Below are 18,229 nucleotides of genomic sequence, written 5' to 3' on the forward strand. Positions count from 1 at the left end.
GGGGAGGATATGCAAGGAGGCAGCAGCTGGTAGAAGCAGAATGTGGCCAGAAATCCAGTCATCATTGTGTCCCCACGTTCACAGCCTTTGTGTGTTGCCTGCGTCCTTCATGTGGGCATAAGATCCACGTGCTGCAGGCTTCTCAAGTCACACGTGGAGCCCCTGAGAGTGAGGGCCCCATGGGACACAGCTCGGGGCCCAGCCTGGATCCATGCTCAGACACCTGTGTGAAGAACTCAGCCCTTCGGCAAGCATCTGCTGCGGGCAGACTGACTGCACTGCGCCGCTGGTGCCGGCAGGCTGGTTCAGGGTCACAGGGCTGGAGCCCACCTCCAAAGAGCTGTCTTAAAAATTGGTTGACCCTGGAGTCTTACTGTCATTGCACTTAGTTAAGATTATCCCTAACTTTCACTTGATGTGAACACAGCCCTGTGAGGTGGGGACCACCATCATCCCCCAGATTTATAGGCGGGCCCGCAGGCTCCCGGGCTCAACAACGTGTCCAAGGCCAGTGCCATCACTCGGCACTCGCGGGGGCCAGGATCATACCGGCTCAGCTCCGCCAAAGCCCCACCCGTCCGCCCACCGCAGGGGCAGCGCGGCGCCACACGGGGCGGGCTGTCTGCCTGCTCCAGGAACAGCGGGGAGGCCTGAGCGGGGGTCGACCATCGCGCCGCAGACCCGCGAGGCCCGGCCTCCCCGTCGGACGTCCGCGGGGCGGGGACCTGATTGGCGCGCCCCGCCCCGCCCGCCCGCCAGCCGCGGTAGCCGTCCGGGGGCGACACGTCCTGGGAGCGCCGGACGGAAGCGCCGCTGGGACTGACACGTGGCCTTGGGCGGCGCTGCCCGCGTGGGTCGGCCCGGCCGGGAGCCGGCTCCTGACACGCTGCGCCCGCGGCCGTCTGCGCCCGATGCAGCCGCCCCCGGACGAGGCACGCAAGAACGCGGCCCAGGACGCCCAGTGGTCCAGGTGGGGCCGCGGCGGGGGTGGGGTGGTTGGGGAGGGAGCGGCGCGTCCTGCGGGAGACGTCTCCGCTTAGGGCTCTGCTGGCTGCAGGGCTGCACGCCCAACACTCCCTTGGGTAGGGGCAGGAAGGAGCACACAAGTACCCCTACTGCCAGGGACCCTCTTCCCTTCCATCCAGTCCCAGGACCCGCGAGTACCCCCGTAGCCCTCTCCAGGCCAGCTGGGGTCCTGGGGGTGGTGTAGGCAGGGGGCATCCTCCGAGGCCTGTCTGGGGCAGGGAGCATCCTCTCAGACAGTGAGGAGAGATGGCTCACAGGCAGAGTCCGGCATCCTGGAACTGATCCTGCTAGGTAAGACCACACCCATTTACAGGCCTGAACCCCCACTGGTGACCACACACCAGAGGACAAGGAGTAGCACTGCAGGGTCACCCAACAGGGCAGTCGAGACTGGTCAGGGGGGCACACGCTGGACCCTGTGGCTGAATGGCTGAGTTCCAGTTGTGTGATGTGGACAGGGTCCCCTTGGGGAGAGTCAGTGGTCAGGAGGAAGGGCTCAGGCGGGTGACCCACTCCTCTCCATGTTCTGTTTCCACTGTCTACTGTCAAGTGCAGAAGACTCCTGGGCAGGGGGTCTGCTCACGAATGTGACACACACAGCAACCAGGGACGAGATGGGAACCCCAGAGCAGCCCCTAGACCGCCCGTGGCTCAGCCCTCGATCTGGTTCCATGGGCTGTGGCTCCTCGGCCGAGCCTGCGGGGCCCTGGGCCCAAAGTCAGGCCCTGTGATTGCAGAGCTAGCGCAGCTCCAGCTCAGCGTCCCAGAAACCTGCTCTCTGGGGCCAGCCCCTGCTGCCTGCAGGATGATGGCACCTTCCTGCCATGCCTCCCGGCAAGTCCCCTGATGTTGGGGCCCAGATGAAGGTAAAGCTAGCAGGGAAGCCAGAGGCTCCCATGGGACCGGCATGGTGAGCAGGGAGGAGAGTGCGAGCCACAAAGCCCAAATGTCAGCGCTGGCCTAGTCTCCCCAGCAGGTGCCTGCCAGAGCAGGGAGGGCTGCCCTGCGCAGGTGCACAGATGGGGGGGGTCTTGCAGCCTGCCTCTCACTCACTTCCTCCCTCCCTACCCTGCTGGTTATGGAGGGGCACAGCCTTGCTCTGAGCCCAACCCGTGTGTGGCAGGCCAGCCAGGCAGAGGGTTGTGGCCCAGGGCTATAGAACATTCTGCAAACTTCCCTCTCAGGTTATATTTTAATTGCTCTGGCTGGCTTTGCCTTTACTCCCCTCCCTGCTCAGTTTAGAGAGGAGCACGTGCAACAGCCAGGCATTCTGGAGGGGCCTGTGGGATCCTGAGTGGAGTTGGGCTCAGCTGGGAGAAGGTTTTCACACCCCTGAGTGGATAACAGTGATAATGATCATAACAAGTGCTACTGTTTATTGCTGCCGACTCTGCCTGCGCTCTGTGTGGAGAAGCACTGTCTGCTCAATGGGCAGGGCTGCTCTTCAGCCACACCCCAGTGCAGGGGGTGGGGGGCAGCCTTGGCCGGGCATGTTCCCTCCAGCTTTCTGCCCTCCTGGCCTGTGGCACGGGCACATTTCCCTTTTCTGAATTGAGGGAACACGTGACCACATATTTGCTCAGCCATGGATGCTTCTCCAGCACAGGCGCTGTTTGCAGGAAGCACAAGGTTCTAGAAGGTTCACAGGAAGCATCCTGATGAGCTGGGGACACTGACCTGAGGCTCAGGGCCCATCAAAGTGGGCGGGATGAAGCCTTTCAGGCCCTTCCTGACCAATCCTGCCAGAGCCTCCGGTGTTCCACCAGCCCATCCACAGGATCAAGGATTCTGGTTCTGACATCCTAATCAGCCCTCAGGCAGCTGGCCACATCTGGGTCGCCCTCTCCAGCCAACTTCCTTGTTCTGTTTCCCCAACGGCTGTGAAGGAAGTCCCTCTGCCCACCTGGCTGGCACTGCCCTCCTGCTCAGGAACGGGGCTGTGGGGGCCTCTGGGGCCCAGGGAGAAAGCAGACAGCACCTTGCCCCACGCAGCTCCCAAGGGAGCTCCCGGGCCAGTGCCTTAAGCTCAAAGTGGACTGGTTGCCTGGACCTCACGGGCCTTTCTTGACCCCTTGTGGCCATAAGGAGGCTAATGGGCAGCACCACATTCTCAGTAGCCGCCCAGCCTTCCAGAGCAGGTCAGTGTCAGCTGGCCTCCCGCTGTTTCTCACTGGACTTCCCACCCAACAGTAAACAGAGCCCAGCTCTCAGGGTCACCAGTAGGGTCACCTGAGGGAGGGGCAGGCTGCGGGGGCGCAGTCCCATCTGGACGCAGGTGACCCTTCACTGCTTTGACCACATAAAAGAGTCACGCTCCCTTTCAAAGGCACCTTTGGACTCTGGCTGCTTGTGGGAAGGTGAAAGGCTTGCTCCCACGTCCCCACCTCTCTCTCCGTCACTCAGGCTGTGCGTGAAAATCAGAGCCATGCACACATGTGCTCACAGAGAGCGCGCCTGCAGGGGCACAGGGAAACCGTGGGCCTGTGTGGTCCCCGGGACAGCTGTCTGGAGGCCGCGGCTGGGCTGTGGAGCAGACGCGCCTGCAGGTGGGTGCCCTGCCGGCCCCGTCGGGTGGGCTGACTTTGACGGCACTTTGGACTGCGTTGCTCTGTGCTTCCCACGAAGCCCAGTGGGAGTGTTTGCTCAGAGGGAACAATGTCCCTGACAGGCCTGTAGCACTTGGGACGGAAGCAGGCTGGGAGGTGGACTGGTGCCCTCGCAGGGCGAGCTTCGTCAAGTCCCAGGGGTGAGCTCTGGGGAGAAGTCAGGGCATCGTCCTCGTGTTTGGAGCCCTGGAGGAGACGGGTGCCTGAGCCTGTAGTGGCTTCAGCGCCTGGGGTCCATGTCGCAGATTCTGATGGGCATTGAGCCAGCGCCAGCGCCAGCTTGCGGATGCCTGGACCCCCCAACTGCCTCACAGCCTTTGGTTCTGCAAAGAAAACCAGCGTTTGGGGCCCCCAGGCCCAGAGCAAGAGTTGGTGAGCCGCCCCGTGGGGTTCTGCCCCCTCCACCTCAGCCTCCAAGCAGGGGAGGCCACCAAGACCTGTGCAGCCTGCCGCTGTGCTGTTGTTCCCATTGTCTCAGCTTCTGAGTCGTTCCAGTAACATTTTAAGAACTGGGAAGTGGGATCAGGGCATGATGGCCAGGGTCCCTGCTCTAGCAGTCGCTGAGGGGTCACTAGGCAGTTTCCAAGTGGAGCGCCCTCCCCTGGGCTCAGCCAAGGCACAGCCAAGCGGCTGGCTCCTGGAATTGCAGCACTGTGGATATTTTTAGCATGGGATCCTGTTTCCCACTGGACACCTCTAGGAAGTTTCAATATATAAAGCACATAGCAGCAGAGGGATGCCCTAGAGCCACACCCATGCACCCCTCTGAGCACCCAGAGACCAGCTTGAAATCCGTGGTGCAGTGCAACCTCTTCTGTACACATGGGGAAACTGAGGCCCAGGGAAGGGACAGGGCTCTGGAGTCATGCCGGGACCCGAACAGCACCCACGTCTCCTCCTGGAGAGTTCTTCAACGCAGAAGACCACTCGCTTCGTCGGGAGCTGACAGCACTTTGGAAATGTAATTCCCAAACTCTAGGTGGGGCCCCGGCCTACAAATGTGGATCTGTTTGGGGACAATAGACCAGACTGTTTGGAACTCAGACTCATTCACTCCAAACCCACGAGTGATGGTCTTGAACCTCGAATCATCTGTCTCGGCTGGTGGGACTGCAGGACTCCGCACCGGCTTCCTTGGCTGTGGAGGGCACTGCTGGGGGTGAGGGGAGTGTGACCCTGGGGCCCCCACGATGAGGTCCCTTGGCCAGCCCGAGACAGCAGGGGAGCTACAGCCTCTCCATCTCGCCCCCCGACTGGAAAAGTACACTGTGGTTTGCAAAGGGGGAGTGCACCGTGTGGAGATGCCGGCCAGAGGAGGTGGCCAGTCACAATGGCTCCTTGTTGGGGCACTAGGAACTTGTGGGTCACCCTGCTGTTTACTGAGCATGATGGAGGCAGGCATGGGCACAACCCTTCTCCACTGAGGAAACTGAGGCTCGGGGCAGCCAGGCAACTTGTCCCACGTGCCTCAGGCCTGTCCACAGCCAGGCACGGCAGGCCATGGCTGCTGCAGTTGCCCCAGGGTGGCAGCAGGCCCTGAAACAAACCACCTTCTCCTGAAAAGCTCCTGGCCAGCAGCGCCTTCTGGTCCCGCATTTTCACCCAGCTCCAGTGCTTAGTGGTCCACCCTGCTGGCGGGAGGGCACTGGACCATGGGCGTAGCCTCGGCTCGCTGCTGGCCGCTGCTGCCCCGGTGAGGTGGGCCCCGTTCCAGGTCGGGTGCTGCCTTTGAGACAGCGGACACATTTTGTTGTGCCTGTTTATCAGGCTCCTGGCGTGTGTGCCGCCCACTGTCTCTGGGCCAGCTGGCAATACCTTGAGGCATGAAGCTACCCTTAGGGCCTTATCCCCCCAGGAGGCAACCAGATGAGGACTCCGGCCCTCCCACGGGTGCTCCTGGCCTGTCCTCCTGAGTCGGACTGGCAGCCCGAGCATGGAGAGGGCCAGCGGGTGGGAAACATGCCCATGTGTCCACCGCAGATCGAGTCCAAACTTCCACCACCCCTGGCCACTCACTGTTCTCTGGTAGATCCCCACCAGGGCAGCCCAGGGGCAGCCCCCGCCAGGGCTAGACAGAGGTCTGAATGGGGGTTTGGGGGGCAAGGGAGAGACTCCATTGTCCCCCTCATCCACCAGGCAAGAGGTGTCCTTCCCCACTCTGCTCTGCAAACTGCCCTCTGAGGCTCTAGCCAGCCTCCCCTCCTGGACACCCCTTCCTTCCTTTTGGTTCCTGGCTCGTGGTCCCTGCCTTCCTCTCCTGGCTGAATCCCGCCATTTTCCTGGGTGACTTTGATGTCTATGAGCTGGCCACCTGGTGCCCTGGCCTCTCACCCTTGACCTTCTCCTCCCTAGTGACCTCCTCAAGGCTTGGCAGTACCGATGCCTCGTCCTCCTTCATCCAACCTGGCCAGGCCTCAGATCCCCAGGCTTGGAACCCCTGCCCGTGTCCTTCCCACAGCCCAAGCTTTCTCCCTGCAGCGTGTCACAGCCCCAGGGAGAACCCAGCCCCCTGTACCCACACCCCAGCCGGGGGGCGAGTCCAGGTGCAGCAGGACCCCGAGCCGTCTGCTGGGACTGCTTTAGGCTTCTCCATTCTCCTGACAGCTGCCCCCGTCACCACCCTCACTGCACACAGACATCGAAAGTCCCTAGAGCTGCCCCCTCCCCTGGGCCATCCCCCATGTGCCTCCCCGACGGGGTCTCTCCCGCACGGACAGTGCTTGAGGCTCCCTCTCTCTCTTTTTCTCTTCTTAAGAATAAACGTTGTCGTTTAGAAGAGTTCTAGATTTACAGAATCACTGTGAGGGTAGCACACCAGCCTCCCCAGATTAGTGCCCTGCGTCTGTACCATCAGTGGACTGATAGTGACACAGGATTGTTCTGATTTCTGCAGTTTCCCCGAGGTCCCAGGACCCCATGCAGGATCCCACAGGCCCTGAGTCGCATCTCCTGGGCTCCTCCTGCTGAGGCAGTTTCTGACTTCCTTTGGTTTTGGTGACTAATATCGAGGAGCACTGGCCAGGAGTTTTGTGGACTGTCCCTCTATGGACATTTGTCTGGAGGCCTTCCCAGGCTGCCAGGGCTGCCTCACCCCTGCCCAGGTTCCTCCAAGGGGCCACCTGCCCCCATGGCACTGTGTCCCCTGCTGGCTGCCACCTGCCCCCAGGTTTCCTGGGGACCCTGTAGGGGGGCCCACCGTGCTGGTCTCACCCGGTCATGGGACCCTCCCTCTGCCTCAGCTGGGGTCCTCTTGCCCAGCCCACTGCTCCTTCAGTGGGTTATGAGCTGCCGGCTCCAGCCTGGTGGCTTCCTGGGCCCCCTCAGTCCGTGAGAAGGTGGGTGCCCTGGTCCCGGCTGCCGGTCCTGGAGAGGAGCACCCCTGCAGTGGCTTATTTAACCTGCCCTATGGCTGGCCATTTGGGCTGTCCCCAACTCTGACGTTCTGAATGATGTCGTGCATCTTTCTAGTATCTGCTGTGTTCTCCTAGGAGTCAATAGACAGGGGCATTTAGACTTTGAGACATGGCTGAGCCGCCTCCTTCCAACGTGCGTGAAGGAGGGCTCCGCCTCTTCTGGGCCTGACCAGGCCCTCCTCTCCTGCAGGCCCGAGTGTCAGGCATGGACAGGGGCACTGCTGCTGGGCACGTGCCTGCTATACTGCGCCCGTGTCAGCATGCCCGTCTGCTCCGTCTCCATGAGCCAGGACTTCGGCTGGAACAAGAAGGAGGCCGGCATCGTGCTCAGCAGCTTCTTCTGGGGCTACTGCCTGACTCAGATCGTGGGCGGCCACCTGGGGGACAGGTAACCACCTCTCCCTGCAGGGCTGGGGGCTTCTCTCGGGAAGGATGGGCCCTGCTGGCACACAGGGTGAGGCAGCTCCTGGGAAATGAATGTGGGGAGAGGCCTCACACAGAGGAAGATGTGAGCTGGGAGACCCGAGGTCCACGTGGGAGGTGGTTGGGGGGCCAGCACACAGCTCCCCTTTGGGGTGCTCGGCACCCCAAGGAGCACCTGGCATCCTCATGAGGCAGCTCTGGGGGCTGTGGGGACAGACGAACCAGGCTGGATCCTGCACTCTCACGCAGCCTCCTCTGCAGAGGGGGATATGGCAGCACTGCCCACCCCAAAGGGCTTCTCTGAGCGAGGCATGGTGCAGGCCCTCCACCCGAGGCTCCTCCACAGCAGGATCTTCTGGACCAGCCCATCAGCCCAGGCGCACAGCTCTCCCATCACCGTCCTTCTGTCCCCACTCTAGGATCGGGGGTGAGAAGGTCATCCTGCTGTCAGCCTCCGCCTGGGGTTTCATCACCGCTGCCACCCCGATGCTCGCCCACCTCGGCAGCACCCACCTAGTCTTCATGACCTTCTCTCGCATCCTCACAGGCTTGCTCCAAGGTAGGGCTGCCTCAGGCTGCTCCCTCACGCTGCCGGCATTCAACTCTCGTGCCAGGCGTGGTAGAGCAGGGGAGTGTGTGCATGTGTGCTTACACACCTGTGGATGAGTGCATGTGTGTGTTCACGCAGGTGGGTGAACGTGTGCATGCATACATGTGCTCGTCTGTGCCCCTGTGTATGATGTGCTTTCAGCTCTGCCTTAAATCAGAGCAGGTGTATCACACCTCAGGGCTATCGCTGAGAGGGTCCTGGGGCCCTCAGCCTGGCGGGTGAGCAGCTGTCCTCGCCGGCAGCGCGGCCCTGCGCAGGGCCACGGGAGGGCAGTCCCTGTTGGCGGGTGCTGTCCCGGCTGCACTTCCCTACAATGACTTGGCACCTGAACCACTTTCCATTTTCTATAAACACTTCAAAGTCTGGCACATTCTGATGTCAGTTGTCCTCCTCTGCCAAAAAGTCTACTCTAGGGACCTGGGTGGCAGCCAGGTTGCTACGTGATATGTATTAGTCCCACTGGGCAGCACAGTGGGGACATGTGGCGTTTCTTTGTGTTGCTGGGCAGAGGCCACGACCCCACTAGCCAGGCCAGCAGGCTGAGGAGATGCAGGTTTCTTAAGACTTCTGTCTCCCATGGTTTGGGGGCATTAGACTTCTGGAGAGAGCACCCCCCAAAGACGCCCAGTGGCCTAGCTGATGGCAGGTGGTGCACAGCCCACCTTCAAGGGAACGGGGTGGCCTTCTGAACTCCTGCCCTGTACCAGCATGGCATCGACAGCTTCCATCACCTGGATGCGATCTGAGTGGGTGGGATCTGGGATCCTTCCTGAGTACCTCTCCCACTCACTCTGGAAGGGACCTCCACTTCCCCTCTCCCCTAGAGCCTGGGGCAGAGCATGACCCTGCTTCTAGCCTGTGCCCCCAGGAACCCAGATCTCCTGGAATTGGCCCCTGCCTGTTTCCTGACCAACCCCACCAGTCTGGCCCATGGTTGGTCCCACTGGTCTGAGTGGTCTGAGCGGTCTGGCTCCTGTGCTCCTGCAGATTCACCCCACTTGCTCCTCATGTGGCCTCTGGCTGGTGCTCTCTGTCCTGCAGAGGAAGGTCCCAGGACACCTGGCTGGCTCTCTGGGTACCCAGCTGGGTGGCCCTTAGCTTGGGCTGTTTCTCCCCATCATCCTGGGAGGCAAAAGGACTCCTCTGTACAGCTGGTCTGTGGCCAATTATGGGGGACAAAACAGGGCTCAAGGGGCAGCTGTCACCCTGGGTGACTGGCACTTGGCGTGGACAGGGGCCCAGGACCCAATGGGAAGGCAAGGGCCATGTCCTGTCCAGGGCCCCTGGCCTCTTAGCTTCCCTGGGTGTTTCTGCAGAAAAACACAGCGTAACAGGCAGGAGCTGCAGAGCTCAGGGCAGGGTTTTTTTTTAACTAGATTTTGAAATAATTGTAGATTCTCAGGAAGTTGCAAAGAAACATACAGAGAGATCCTGTGCTCCCTCCCCCACCTGCCGTGGTAACATTTGGAGTTGCTACAGGGCAATGTCGTGTCCAGGACCCAGCACTGTGGTTCCACAGGGCTGTGCAGGTCTCACTGGTTGTACATGCATCTTGTGTCCAAATGTGTATGTGAGTGCGTGACCACGTGAGTCAGTGTGTGCGAGTATGTGTGACTGTGTGTTAGTGTGAGTTGGCGTGTGTGCTAATGTGATCAGTGTATGGTGTGTGTGTTTGTGCACGTACAACTCATATGTGTGTGCGCACATGTGCATATCAGTGCCAGGTCTCAGAGCTGGCATGGCTCCGGAAGCCAGTGTGACAGTGGCAGGAGTGCCAGCTTGGACCCGAGTCTTCCTGCTGCCCACTCTGTGTTGCAACCTGGAATGCTCTTCTCACCCAAGCTGAGTGTCTCCTTAGCCGAGTGTCACTGGGAGCCCAGCCCTGTTGGTCCCTTGGGGGTGAGGTGGGCATGAAGAACGTCCCAAGCCCAAATAATCCAGGATGGGCCCCGGGGAGCTTCCCAGCCTGGCTCTCACCCCTCAGCTCGGGGATGTGGCTGTGGGGCCTCTGCATTCTCTGCTTGTTCCAGGAGTTTACTTCCCTGCACTGACCAGCCTGCTGTCGCAGAAGGTGCGGGAGAGCGAGCGAGCCTTCACCTACAGCACTGTGGGGGCTGGCTCCCAGTTCGGGTAAGTCCCAGCCTGGGTGGGCAGGGGAGGCAGAGGCAGTGCCCCTGGCAAAGCGGCCATAGGTCCAGGCAGGACAGGCCACATGGGAACATCTGCAGCTCAGGGTTATGTGGGCCTGGCGGGTTCTGTGCTCCAGGAGGCGCTGGCTGTCACTCCCCATCTCTGAGCACAGCGCTTCTCTTTGTGCGTGTTCTGTCCCCAGTGCCGGTGGCACGTGGCGTGGGCTCTGGGGTTCTGGCACAGGGCAGGGGCAGTGACTTCTTCATCAAGTCCCCTTTCATCTGTGCAGAAGGAACCTGGTGGGGAGGTGGCCTGTGCTCACCTGTCACAGCCCAGGTGTGAACACCCTGTGTCCCTCCTCCCTACGCCGCCCCCGAGCCCCAGGCCCTCATGTCCAGACCTCGCTAGGGGTGGAAGGATGTCCTGCTGTCCTAATGGGGCTGCCTGTCCCGGGGTTCTGACTTCATTGCTGCTGAGGTCTAGGCAGGAATTCAGAGGGGCAGGGGGTGCCTGTGATTGGGCCAGAAGGGCCCAAATGAAAACCCAGGGCGCCAGTGAAATGTCAACTTCAGATAAGCGACATGGGACATGCTCCCACAGAGAAACATTCCTTGTTAATCCAGAATCCCGTTTCCCTAAGGCCCAGGGAGAGATTGTGTCCACCCCATGGTTGGGGGAGCGAGGCTCAGAGGGCAAGGCCACCCCCAACAGGCTCACTGGCCTCAATGGAGAGGAGCTTTTTTCTTCTCTCTTATTCCCCTTTGTCTCCTGGCCAAAGCTCAGCAGATGAGGGGCAGCAAGGGGGAGGGTGGGCAAGGACTTATTTGGGACAATAGTGGGAGTTGGGCTTGGTTGCTGTTCCGTCCTCTCTGACCTGTGAAGCTGAGAACAGCATGGAGGTTTCAGTTCAGCATTGGCAATACGTTCTTCTTGTTGCCTTTTTTTGTTTAAAAGTATCCACACCACGATTGTAGGCCAACGGAGTGCCTGGAAGCAAGAAATTGCAGCAGCACAGGGCCCACAGCAGCCACCCCTGTGCCATGTCACACCCACGCAGCTGTGCCCACGTCCACCCTGGCCCCTGGCATCTGAAGCCCCTCCTGAAAGCTTGCAATCCTTAACAAAATACGCTGAGACTGGGGCTTCTGAGCAGCTGCTTTACAGGCACCAGAAACACCTTCTTTACTAGGGACTCAGTGCACACCAGGTGGGGGTTCTCTATCTGCTTGCCTGAGTGAAGCCGAGGGTCATGGCCACACTCCTCTCTGTCGTTCCAGGACCCTGGTGACGGGGGCTGTGGGCTCCCTGCTCCTGGACTGGTACGGCTGGCAGAGCGTCTTCTATTTCTCTGGCGGGCTCACCCTGCTGTGGGTGTGTTACGTGTACAGGTACCTGCTGAGCGAACAAGGTAACCACAGCCGGGTGGGCGAGTGCCAGCCAACACCACTGCCTGGGGAGGGGCCAGGCCCAGAGCAGCCACGGAACTTCTGCAGAGCATGCCAGATCAGGGGGACCCAGGGCTGCCCCAGGCTGTGAAAAGAGTCCCCTAGACTAGGGGCTCAGGAAACATGTCTGCCACCGAGCTCTCGGCCCGGGTGTGGCTGGGCTCAGTCCTCAGAGCTCCGCTCGGGCAGAAGCAGGCTCCTAGGGAGAGCTGCCGTGGGCACAGGCAGTCTGCAGGGCGGTCGTGGCTTCAGGTGGCAGGAAGGGGGCTGGGGGATTCGAGGACAGGAAAGGATCGAGAAAGAAAGCCTCAACACACACGTCGACCCTCAAAGGCAAATGCTACCAACCCAAGGCGCTGGCAGAGAGGATGGTGCCCAGCCAGGGAGGGTATGCAGGGGTGTGGGGGCCTGCTGGCCCACTGGAACCATCCCCGTGAGTGGTCTGTCATGAGCAGGCACCATCCTGCCAGATTCTGATCTGCTTTTGCGTGGTAACACCTTGCTCCCTCTAGATCTTATCCTGGCCCTGGGCGTTTTGGCACAAGGCCTGCCAATGTCCCAGCACACCAAAGTGCCCTGGAGACAGCTCTTCCGGAAGCCTTCTGTCTGGTGAGCTTGGCTGCCACGGGGTCGCAGTGTGGGGCAGGGGCGGCAGGATGGGGGTTGGAGCCTGGCGGGCCTCACGTGCTCCCTGGCACCAACTGACCACAGGGTGAGTACAGCCAGGGGGTCAGATCGGCCCATGTTGGGGTAGGGCCACTCTTGGCCCCTGGTGAGGGGAGGGGGCTGGGGGCTCGTGGACCTGAGCCTGGCGTCTGCTTCCCTGCAGGGCGGTCATCTTCTCCCAGCTCTCCTCCGCGTGCTCCTTCTTCATCCTCCTCTCCTGGCTGCCGACCTTCTTTAAGGAGACATTCCCCAGCTCCAAGGTGGGTTGGCCGCCTGGCAGCTCGTGCAGGGTAAGTGGCGCCACGAAGCCAGCACGTGGTGTGCAGATGGGCCCCTGGTTCCACCGGCCTCGGTGATGGTTCTGACACCACAGGGGCTAGTGGCTTCACCACTCTCGGGGCTGGCGCCCTGGGTCGATGCGCCTTGGAAAGGCCCGGTGCCATCCTGCTAATGCATTCACACCCGGGACCGTGTCCAGCTGCCCCAGCAGAGTCCCCACCATACAACCCAGCCGGCCGATCTGTGGATGGTCGTTCCTGATGAGGGCCAAGCAGGGGCTGTGATGTGGACAGGGCTGTCACCTGCCCATCCACTCAGCTCGCTCCACCAAGGCTGTCCGGCCACCCTCCCAGTTCTGGTGACCAGGACCCCTGAGCCGCACATTCCCAGGGAGGGGTGCGTCCCCTAGCTCTGCCCCATCACAGTATGGGGAGCCATGGGGGAGACTCGGCCTGCAGGGGCACAGTCCTGGTGGGCCCAGCGCTTGGCCAGGGTGGCAGAGAGGTTAGGGCGAGGGAGATCCCCAACCCCAGAAGGTCCAGCCTGCGGGCAGGAGAGCCTTACTGGGCAGTAGTGGGCATGGGCAGCCACTCTCCCTGGTGGCTGCATGCCGGCTCTGGCCACCTCTGAGGCCCTGTTCCCCCCCTTCCCCAACAGGGCTGGATCTTCAACGTGGTGCCCTGGCTGGTGGCGATTCCCGCCAGTCTGTTCAGTGGATTTCTGTCCGATCATCTCATCAGTCAGGGTGAGCGCTAGGGCAGGGGCCAGGCCAGAGCCACACCGGGCTTACCTCACTTTTCGGGGGCAGGGGGGCACCCCTCCTGGAGGTGCAGGTACAGCGATGGGAGGGGGCTTCACCCCCCTGAGGACCAAGCTGTGAGACTGGGACCCCCGGCTCTTGGGCCTGTGGGAGCTAGCTCCCCGCCTGACTCAGCTGATGACTGCCTTAAGCCTGTCGCCTCCCCCAGCCTCAGTTTCCCAATTAAGGGGGTATTGGGGCACAGTGAGAGGACCTGAGTCCCGCTGTGATGGTGGAGATCCCCTCGAGGGGCCAGATTCAGCCCCCAATCCTTTTCAGAGCAGGAAAGGGCACCTGGTGGTGTCAGAGGTCACAGACCTGGGGCGGGCTGTGCGTGTCAGGTGCCCGCCCAGGACCCGAGTGCGCACGCCCCGAGGACAGCGCCCTCGCACACACACATGCTCCCCTCTCCCTCCGCACACTGCGCTCTTTCTTAAATGCTAGTCTTTTCCTAGTTACAAAAGTACCGCACACCAGTTGTGGAAAAATTATAAACTTTGCAGAAACACAAAGAAAGCACATTTGTAACTGTCCAAGTGGCCTGCCTCCCATGCGTCTGCCTGGCCTCTGCTGTGGGAACCCTCTCCATGCACACGCACAGCAGAGTAGATGCACGCACATGCACCAACACGCATGTGCACACATCTCACCACGACACAGGATACCCCATCTTGAGCCAGGGCCCGTCTCTCGTCTCCCCTGCTGCCTCTCCTCAGTGTGCTGGGTGGGACCCCCACCCCCCGCCACCTGTACCAGTGGCATCAGTGCAGATGGGCCGATGGGAACATCTGCCGTATCCCCTCTGTTCAGGTTACAGAACCATCACCGTTCGGAAGTTCATGCAGGTAGGACCGTCGGCGCGTGGCTTCCTCTGGGCACCCCTGCTTTGCTCCTGGGAGCTGAGGGGTTCTGTCCCCAGATCACCTGACCCAGAAGGCAGCTGTTGTGGCAGGGCAGCTAGGGGTGCTCCGGGTCAGTGCTGGGTCCACTTTGGCTGAGCTGAGGTCTTCCCTGAGCTGCGTACACGGGCTCTGCCCCTCGGAGCCCTGGCACCCATTTTTGGGCCTGGGTTTGCTCATGCAGGATGGGGCCTCTCCCCTTTAGCTCCGACGAGCAGGGCTGGCTTATCATGGAGCCTCTTCCCACATGTCCCCTGGGCAGGCCCCAGCCTGGGAGGAGTTTGCTCACCGACCCTTGTTCGTTGTGCCCCAGGCCGCCTGGGGAGGGGACTTGTTGGCTGCCGTGGCTCCTGCCCTGTCACCAGTTGTCTCTCCCGCAGGTGATGGGCCTCGGCCTGTCTAGCATTTTTGCCCTGTGTTTGGGTCACACCTCAAGCTTCTGTAAGTCTGTGGTCTTTGCGTCAGCCTCCATCGGTCTTCAGACCTTCAACCACAGGTGAGGGCCGGGCGCCCTGTCCGCTGGAGCCGCTCCCTGCTGCCCACAAGCATCCCCAGCATCGTTCGTCCTGGGCGTGAGGGAGAAGCCGCCTGGCTCAGGGGCCACGTGGAGGGCGGCTGCATGGCAGGTCCCGTGAGTGAGCCACGGAGGCAAAGGGTTGTCTGAGCTGGTGTGGACCTGGGCCATTTGAAAAACAAGAACCTCACCTGGGGAGGGGCTGGGAGAAGAGATGCCATCTCCAGGTAGCATCTTTTGTCCCCAACACGTGAGGGGTGAGCTGCGTCTGCATCTGCCCCTCCCGATCTGCTCAGTGGTACTAACCTTTAATTAGGAAAACTTCACTGGGAGTTGTTTTGGGAATTGGCAATTCAATGTCGCTTTCAAATTAGTGAACTGCATTTGAGCAAGCTTGCTTCCCCATTTTTTTTGTCCCGGGAGTGGGTGCCTGTGCTGTGCCAAGGCCCAGATGGGAGAGCTGGGGCGGGTTCAGACGGCCTGGCATGGCCCGGCACCCGGGCATGGCAGGGTGGGTCCCAAGTGCTCCCTGACGGTCTGCAGGCTCCAGGCGCTCAGAGGGCTGGCTGCTGGCCTGGCAGGGTGGTCTGCCCGTGGTCACTGGCCTGCCTCCCTTCCCTTTTCCCACAGTGGCATTTCTGTGAACATCCAGGACCTGGCCCCGTCCTGCGCTGGCTTTCTGTTTGGTGAGGACCCTGCCGTTTGGATAGGAAGCAACTGCTTCCAGCCCAGGCATTGCTCACCCAGCCTCGTCCCTCCTTGAGCTCCCAGGGCTGCCCCCGGGCGGGTGAGCCAGGGGTGGGTCACAGTCAGTCTCCTCTGACCAGTCCTCCTTCTCTCTGCCCTGTTCGCAGGTGTGGCCAACACAGCTGGGGCCTTGGCAGGTGAGAGGTGCCCTGGGGTCCCTGCCTTTGGGGCTCAAGCCCAGAGGCCTTGAGGTGCCTCCTGGCTGCTACACCCCTGTGTCCTCCCACTCCCTCTGGCTGCTCCAGCCCTGCGGGTTCGGGCCGGGCACCTTCAGCAGGGTCCCACAGTGTCAGACCAGTGTGGGGAGAGTGCAGACCCCAGAGCTGGCCTAGGGAGAGAACAGAGTGTTCGCTTCTCCGACGGCACATAGCCCCACTCGCCCCCTGACTTGACCCCCAGATGTGAGTCAAATCCCCATGGTCCAGGGTCCCCGTGAGCCCAGTGCCTGGAGGATGATGACGGGACTCGTTCCCCAGCCCAGCCCCTCCCCAGTGCCCCCGTCCCCTGTGGAGGATGTGGAGGGACCCATTGGGTGGGCGATTTCCTGGATGGCCCCTGAGGTCTCTGCCCCCTGAGACCCTCGGCCCGGCAGCATGGACACCTGAATTTGGCTTCTCTCCTTCCAGCCCCCACCCCAGCCTCTCCTCCAGGCACCACCCCCCTAGCTTCTCATCCTGGCACTGCCCTTGAGACTGCCTGTCACTCAGCCCCTCGGTCCCCTCTCCTGAGTGCAGGTATCGTGGGTGTGTGCCTGGGCGGTTACCTGATCGAGACCACTGGCTCCTGGACATCCGTGTTCAACCTGGTGGCCGCCATCAGCAGCCTGGGGCTGTGCACCTTCCTGGTGTTCGGACAGGCCAAGCGCGTGGACCTGAGCCCCGCCCACGAGGACCTCTAGCTGCCCAGACCCCACAAGCCCCGAGGACCCAGCGCCATCAGCCTCGGGGCAAAGGACTCAGCTGAAGGGACACTCGCTCTCGACCCCAGATTTATGAGCAGGGGAGAGAGCCAGCCTCAGCCAGGCCGGCGGGCAGGGCGAATGCCAGAGCCAGGCAGCCCTGGTTGGGCCTCAGTTTCCCCACCTGCTGGTGGGGCGATCGTGCCCTCGTCTCAGGGTTGGCGAGGCTGCCAGGGGTGCATGGGTGTGTTTTTAGTGGCATCAGCTTCATAACAGACACAGCCTGTCCCACGTAGACCCACAGGCACCCTCTACAGTCGGCCCCCGACGTAAGCCAGTGCAGTGGCCATCCCAGGCTCTTCCCCTGAAACCTGCTTCCCTTTGTTTCTGTGCCCTTGGGGCTGGATCATTCTCTGTGGGGGGCCTCCCTGTGCACTGTGGGATGTCTAGCAGCATCCCTGGCTGCCACACAGTAGATGACCCCCCAGTCATGACAACCAAAACTGTCCCCTGACATCACCAGCTGTCCCCAGGGAAACTCCCGAGTGAGAACCATGGCTCTAGGTGAAGGCTGTTGGGGGGCTTCTCCGAATAGCCAGGCTGAGACCCCTGTTCCCTGGGTAGGCGGTGGGCCCAAGGCCTTTGCCCGTCTTTAGGCTCCCCCCGTATGCCCCTCTCGTGGATCCCTGGGCACTAGCGATGTGATCTGCTTCCCTGGTGCCTAGTGACTCCAGCTGAGAGGGGGGTGGGCCCCTCCTGCCCAAGCTGCTCCCCAGAATCAGGCGAACCTCCCTTTCTGAATTGTCTTTCACCCTCCCAGGTTATAACAGAGGAGCTGGCCGGCTCATGAATTAATAATAGATTCTGCAAGATGTATATGTAGAGAAGAGAAACTATAAAAATGTGGAAAATCACACCAAAGCCTTATTTAAATGACTATTAAACTATTTAAAAGGAAGACCGTTGTTTTATTTAACATCCTTTTTTAAAAAAAGAGTAAACGTGTTAAAGATTTATTTAACTCATTCACAAGGAAACCAGCAAAGTGCTGCGAACAGGTCAAATGAGAATCCAAGGGACACGTTTGTGGATTGGGAATGTTGAAATGAAAGTGCCAGTAGAGTAGAGCTGGCGCTGGGCTGCTCCTCTGCTGGGCAGGCCCGCCGTGTGCCTGGAGAGGAGGATTGTTGCTATCCACGGAGCTGTGCGTGCGGCTCCCGCAGAATCAGAATCAGAGTCGTTTTCCATTTAAGCACAAACTTTCCCTGACCGTCTCCCCACTCCTGACCAGAAAGAACCTGAGAGAAAGATTCTTGATGACAAAGTGAGTCTGACCTGGGTGGGTTTGCTCCGATGGTTTACAGAGGTGCAGCAAGAACGTGGATTTGCCATAAAGGCCTTTACGTCTGCTCGCCTTGGGGTTTTGACGAGGAACCTCAGGGGGACTCGAGCTGGAAGCCCAGCCCAGGAAATCCCTGCGGACCGTGGTGTCGTGCAGCAGCCACGCACCGCTGTGAACTCCTCGGGACACACACATGGGGTCTATTGTCGTAGCCACTTGTAAGCGCACAGTTGAGTGGTATTAACTACACTCATTGTTGTGCACCATCCCCGCCATCCATCTCCAGAACTTTCTCATCCCCCCAAACCAAACACCATTAAACACCAAGTCCCCACCCCCTCCCCCAGCCCCTGGCCCCCACCATTCTACTTCCTGTCTCTATGAATTTGACTCCTCTAGAGACCTCATGTAAGTGGAATCATACAGTATTTC

The 18,229-nt window shown here is 60.7% G+C and overlaps 1 protein-coding gene across 6 annotated transcripts; it reads left to right on the plus strand.

Moving 5' to 3' along the window:
* Positions 1-764: 764 nt before the first annotated feature.
* Positions 765-17,413, plus strand: SLC17A9 (solute carrier family 17 member 9). 6 transcript variants are annotated; one of them, XM_070486250.1, is made up of 14 exons: positions 835-970; positions 3,430-3,572; positions 7,236-7,433; positions 7,888-8,027; positions 10,109-10,208; positions 11,486-11,616; positions 12,166-12,262; positions 12,483-12,579; positions 13,256-13,343; positions 14,208-14,242; positions 14,677-14,792; positions 15,441-15,496; positions 15,665-15,694; positions 16,292-17,413. In XM_070486250.1, the coding sequence occupies exons 2-14, from the start codon at positions 3,460-3,462 to the stop codon at positions 16,453-16,455; spliced, it is 1,365 nt and encodes a 454-aa protein (XP_070342351.1). In that variant the 5' UTR covers positions 835-970; positions 3,430-3,459; the 3' UTR covers positions 16,456-17,413. The 6 variants fall into 6 exon arrangements, 5 of the variants coding, with proteins under 5 accessions (XP_044604265.1, XP_044604267.1, XP_044604266.1 ...); XR_011494725.1 differs by lacking the exon at positions 3,430-3,572 and having other exon boundaries at positions 765-970; positions 14,677-14,922; XM_044748330.2 differs by lacking the exon at positions 3,430-3,572 and having other exon boundaries at positions 765-970; positions 12,483-12,609; positions 16,184-17,413.
* Positions 17,414-18,229: the final 816 nt, after the last annotated feature.

This window comes from Equus asinus, chromosome 15, assembly GCF_041296235.1.
Source record: "Equus asinus isolate D_3611 breed Donkey chromosome 15, EquAss-T2T_v2, whole genome shotgun sequence".
Lineage (NCBI taxonomy): Eukaryota > Metazoa > Chordata > Mammalia > Perissodactyla > Equidae > Equus > Equus asinus.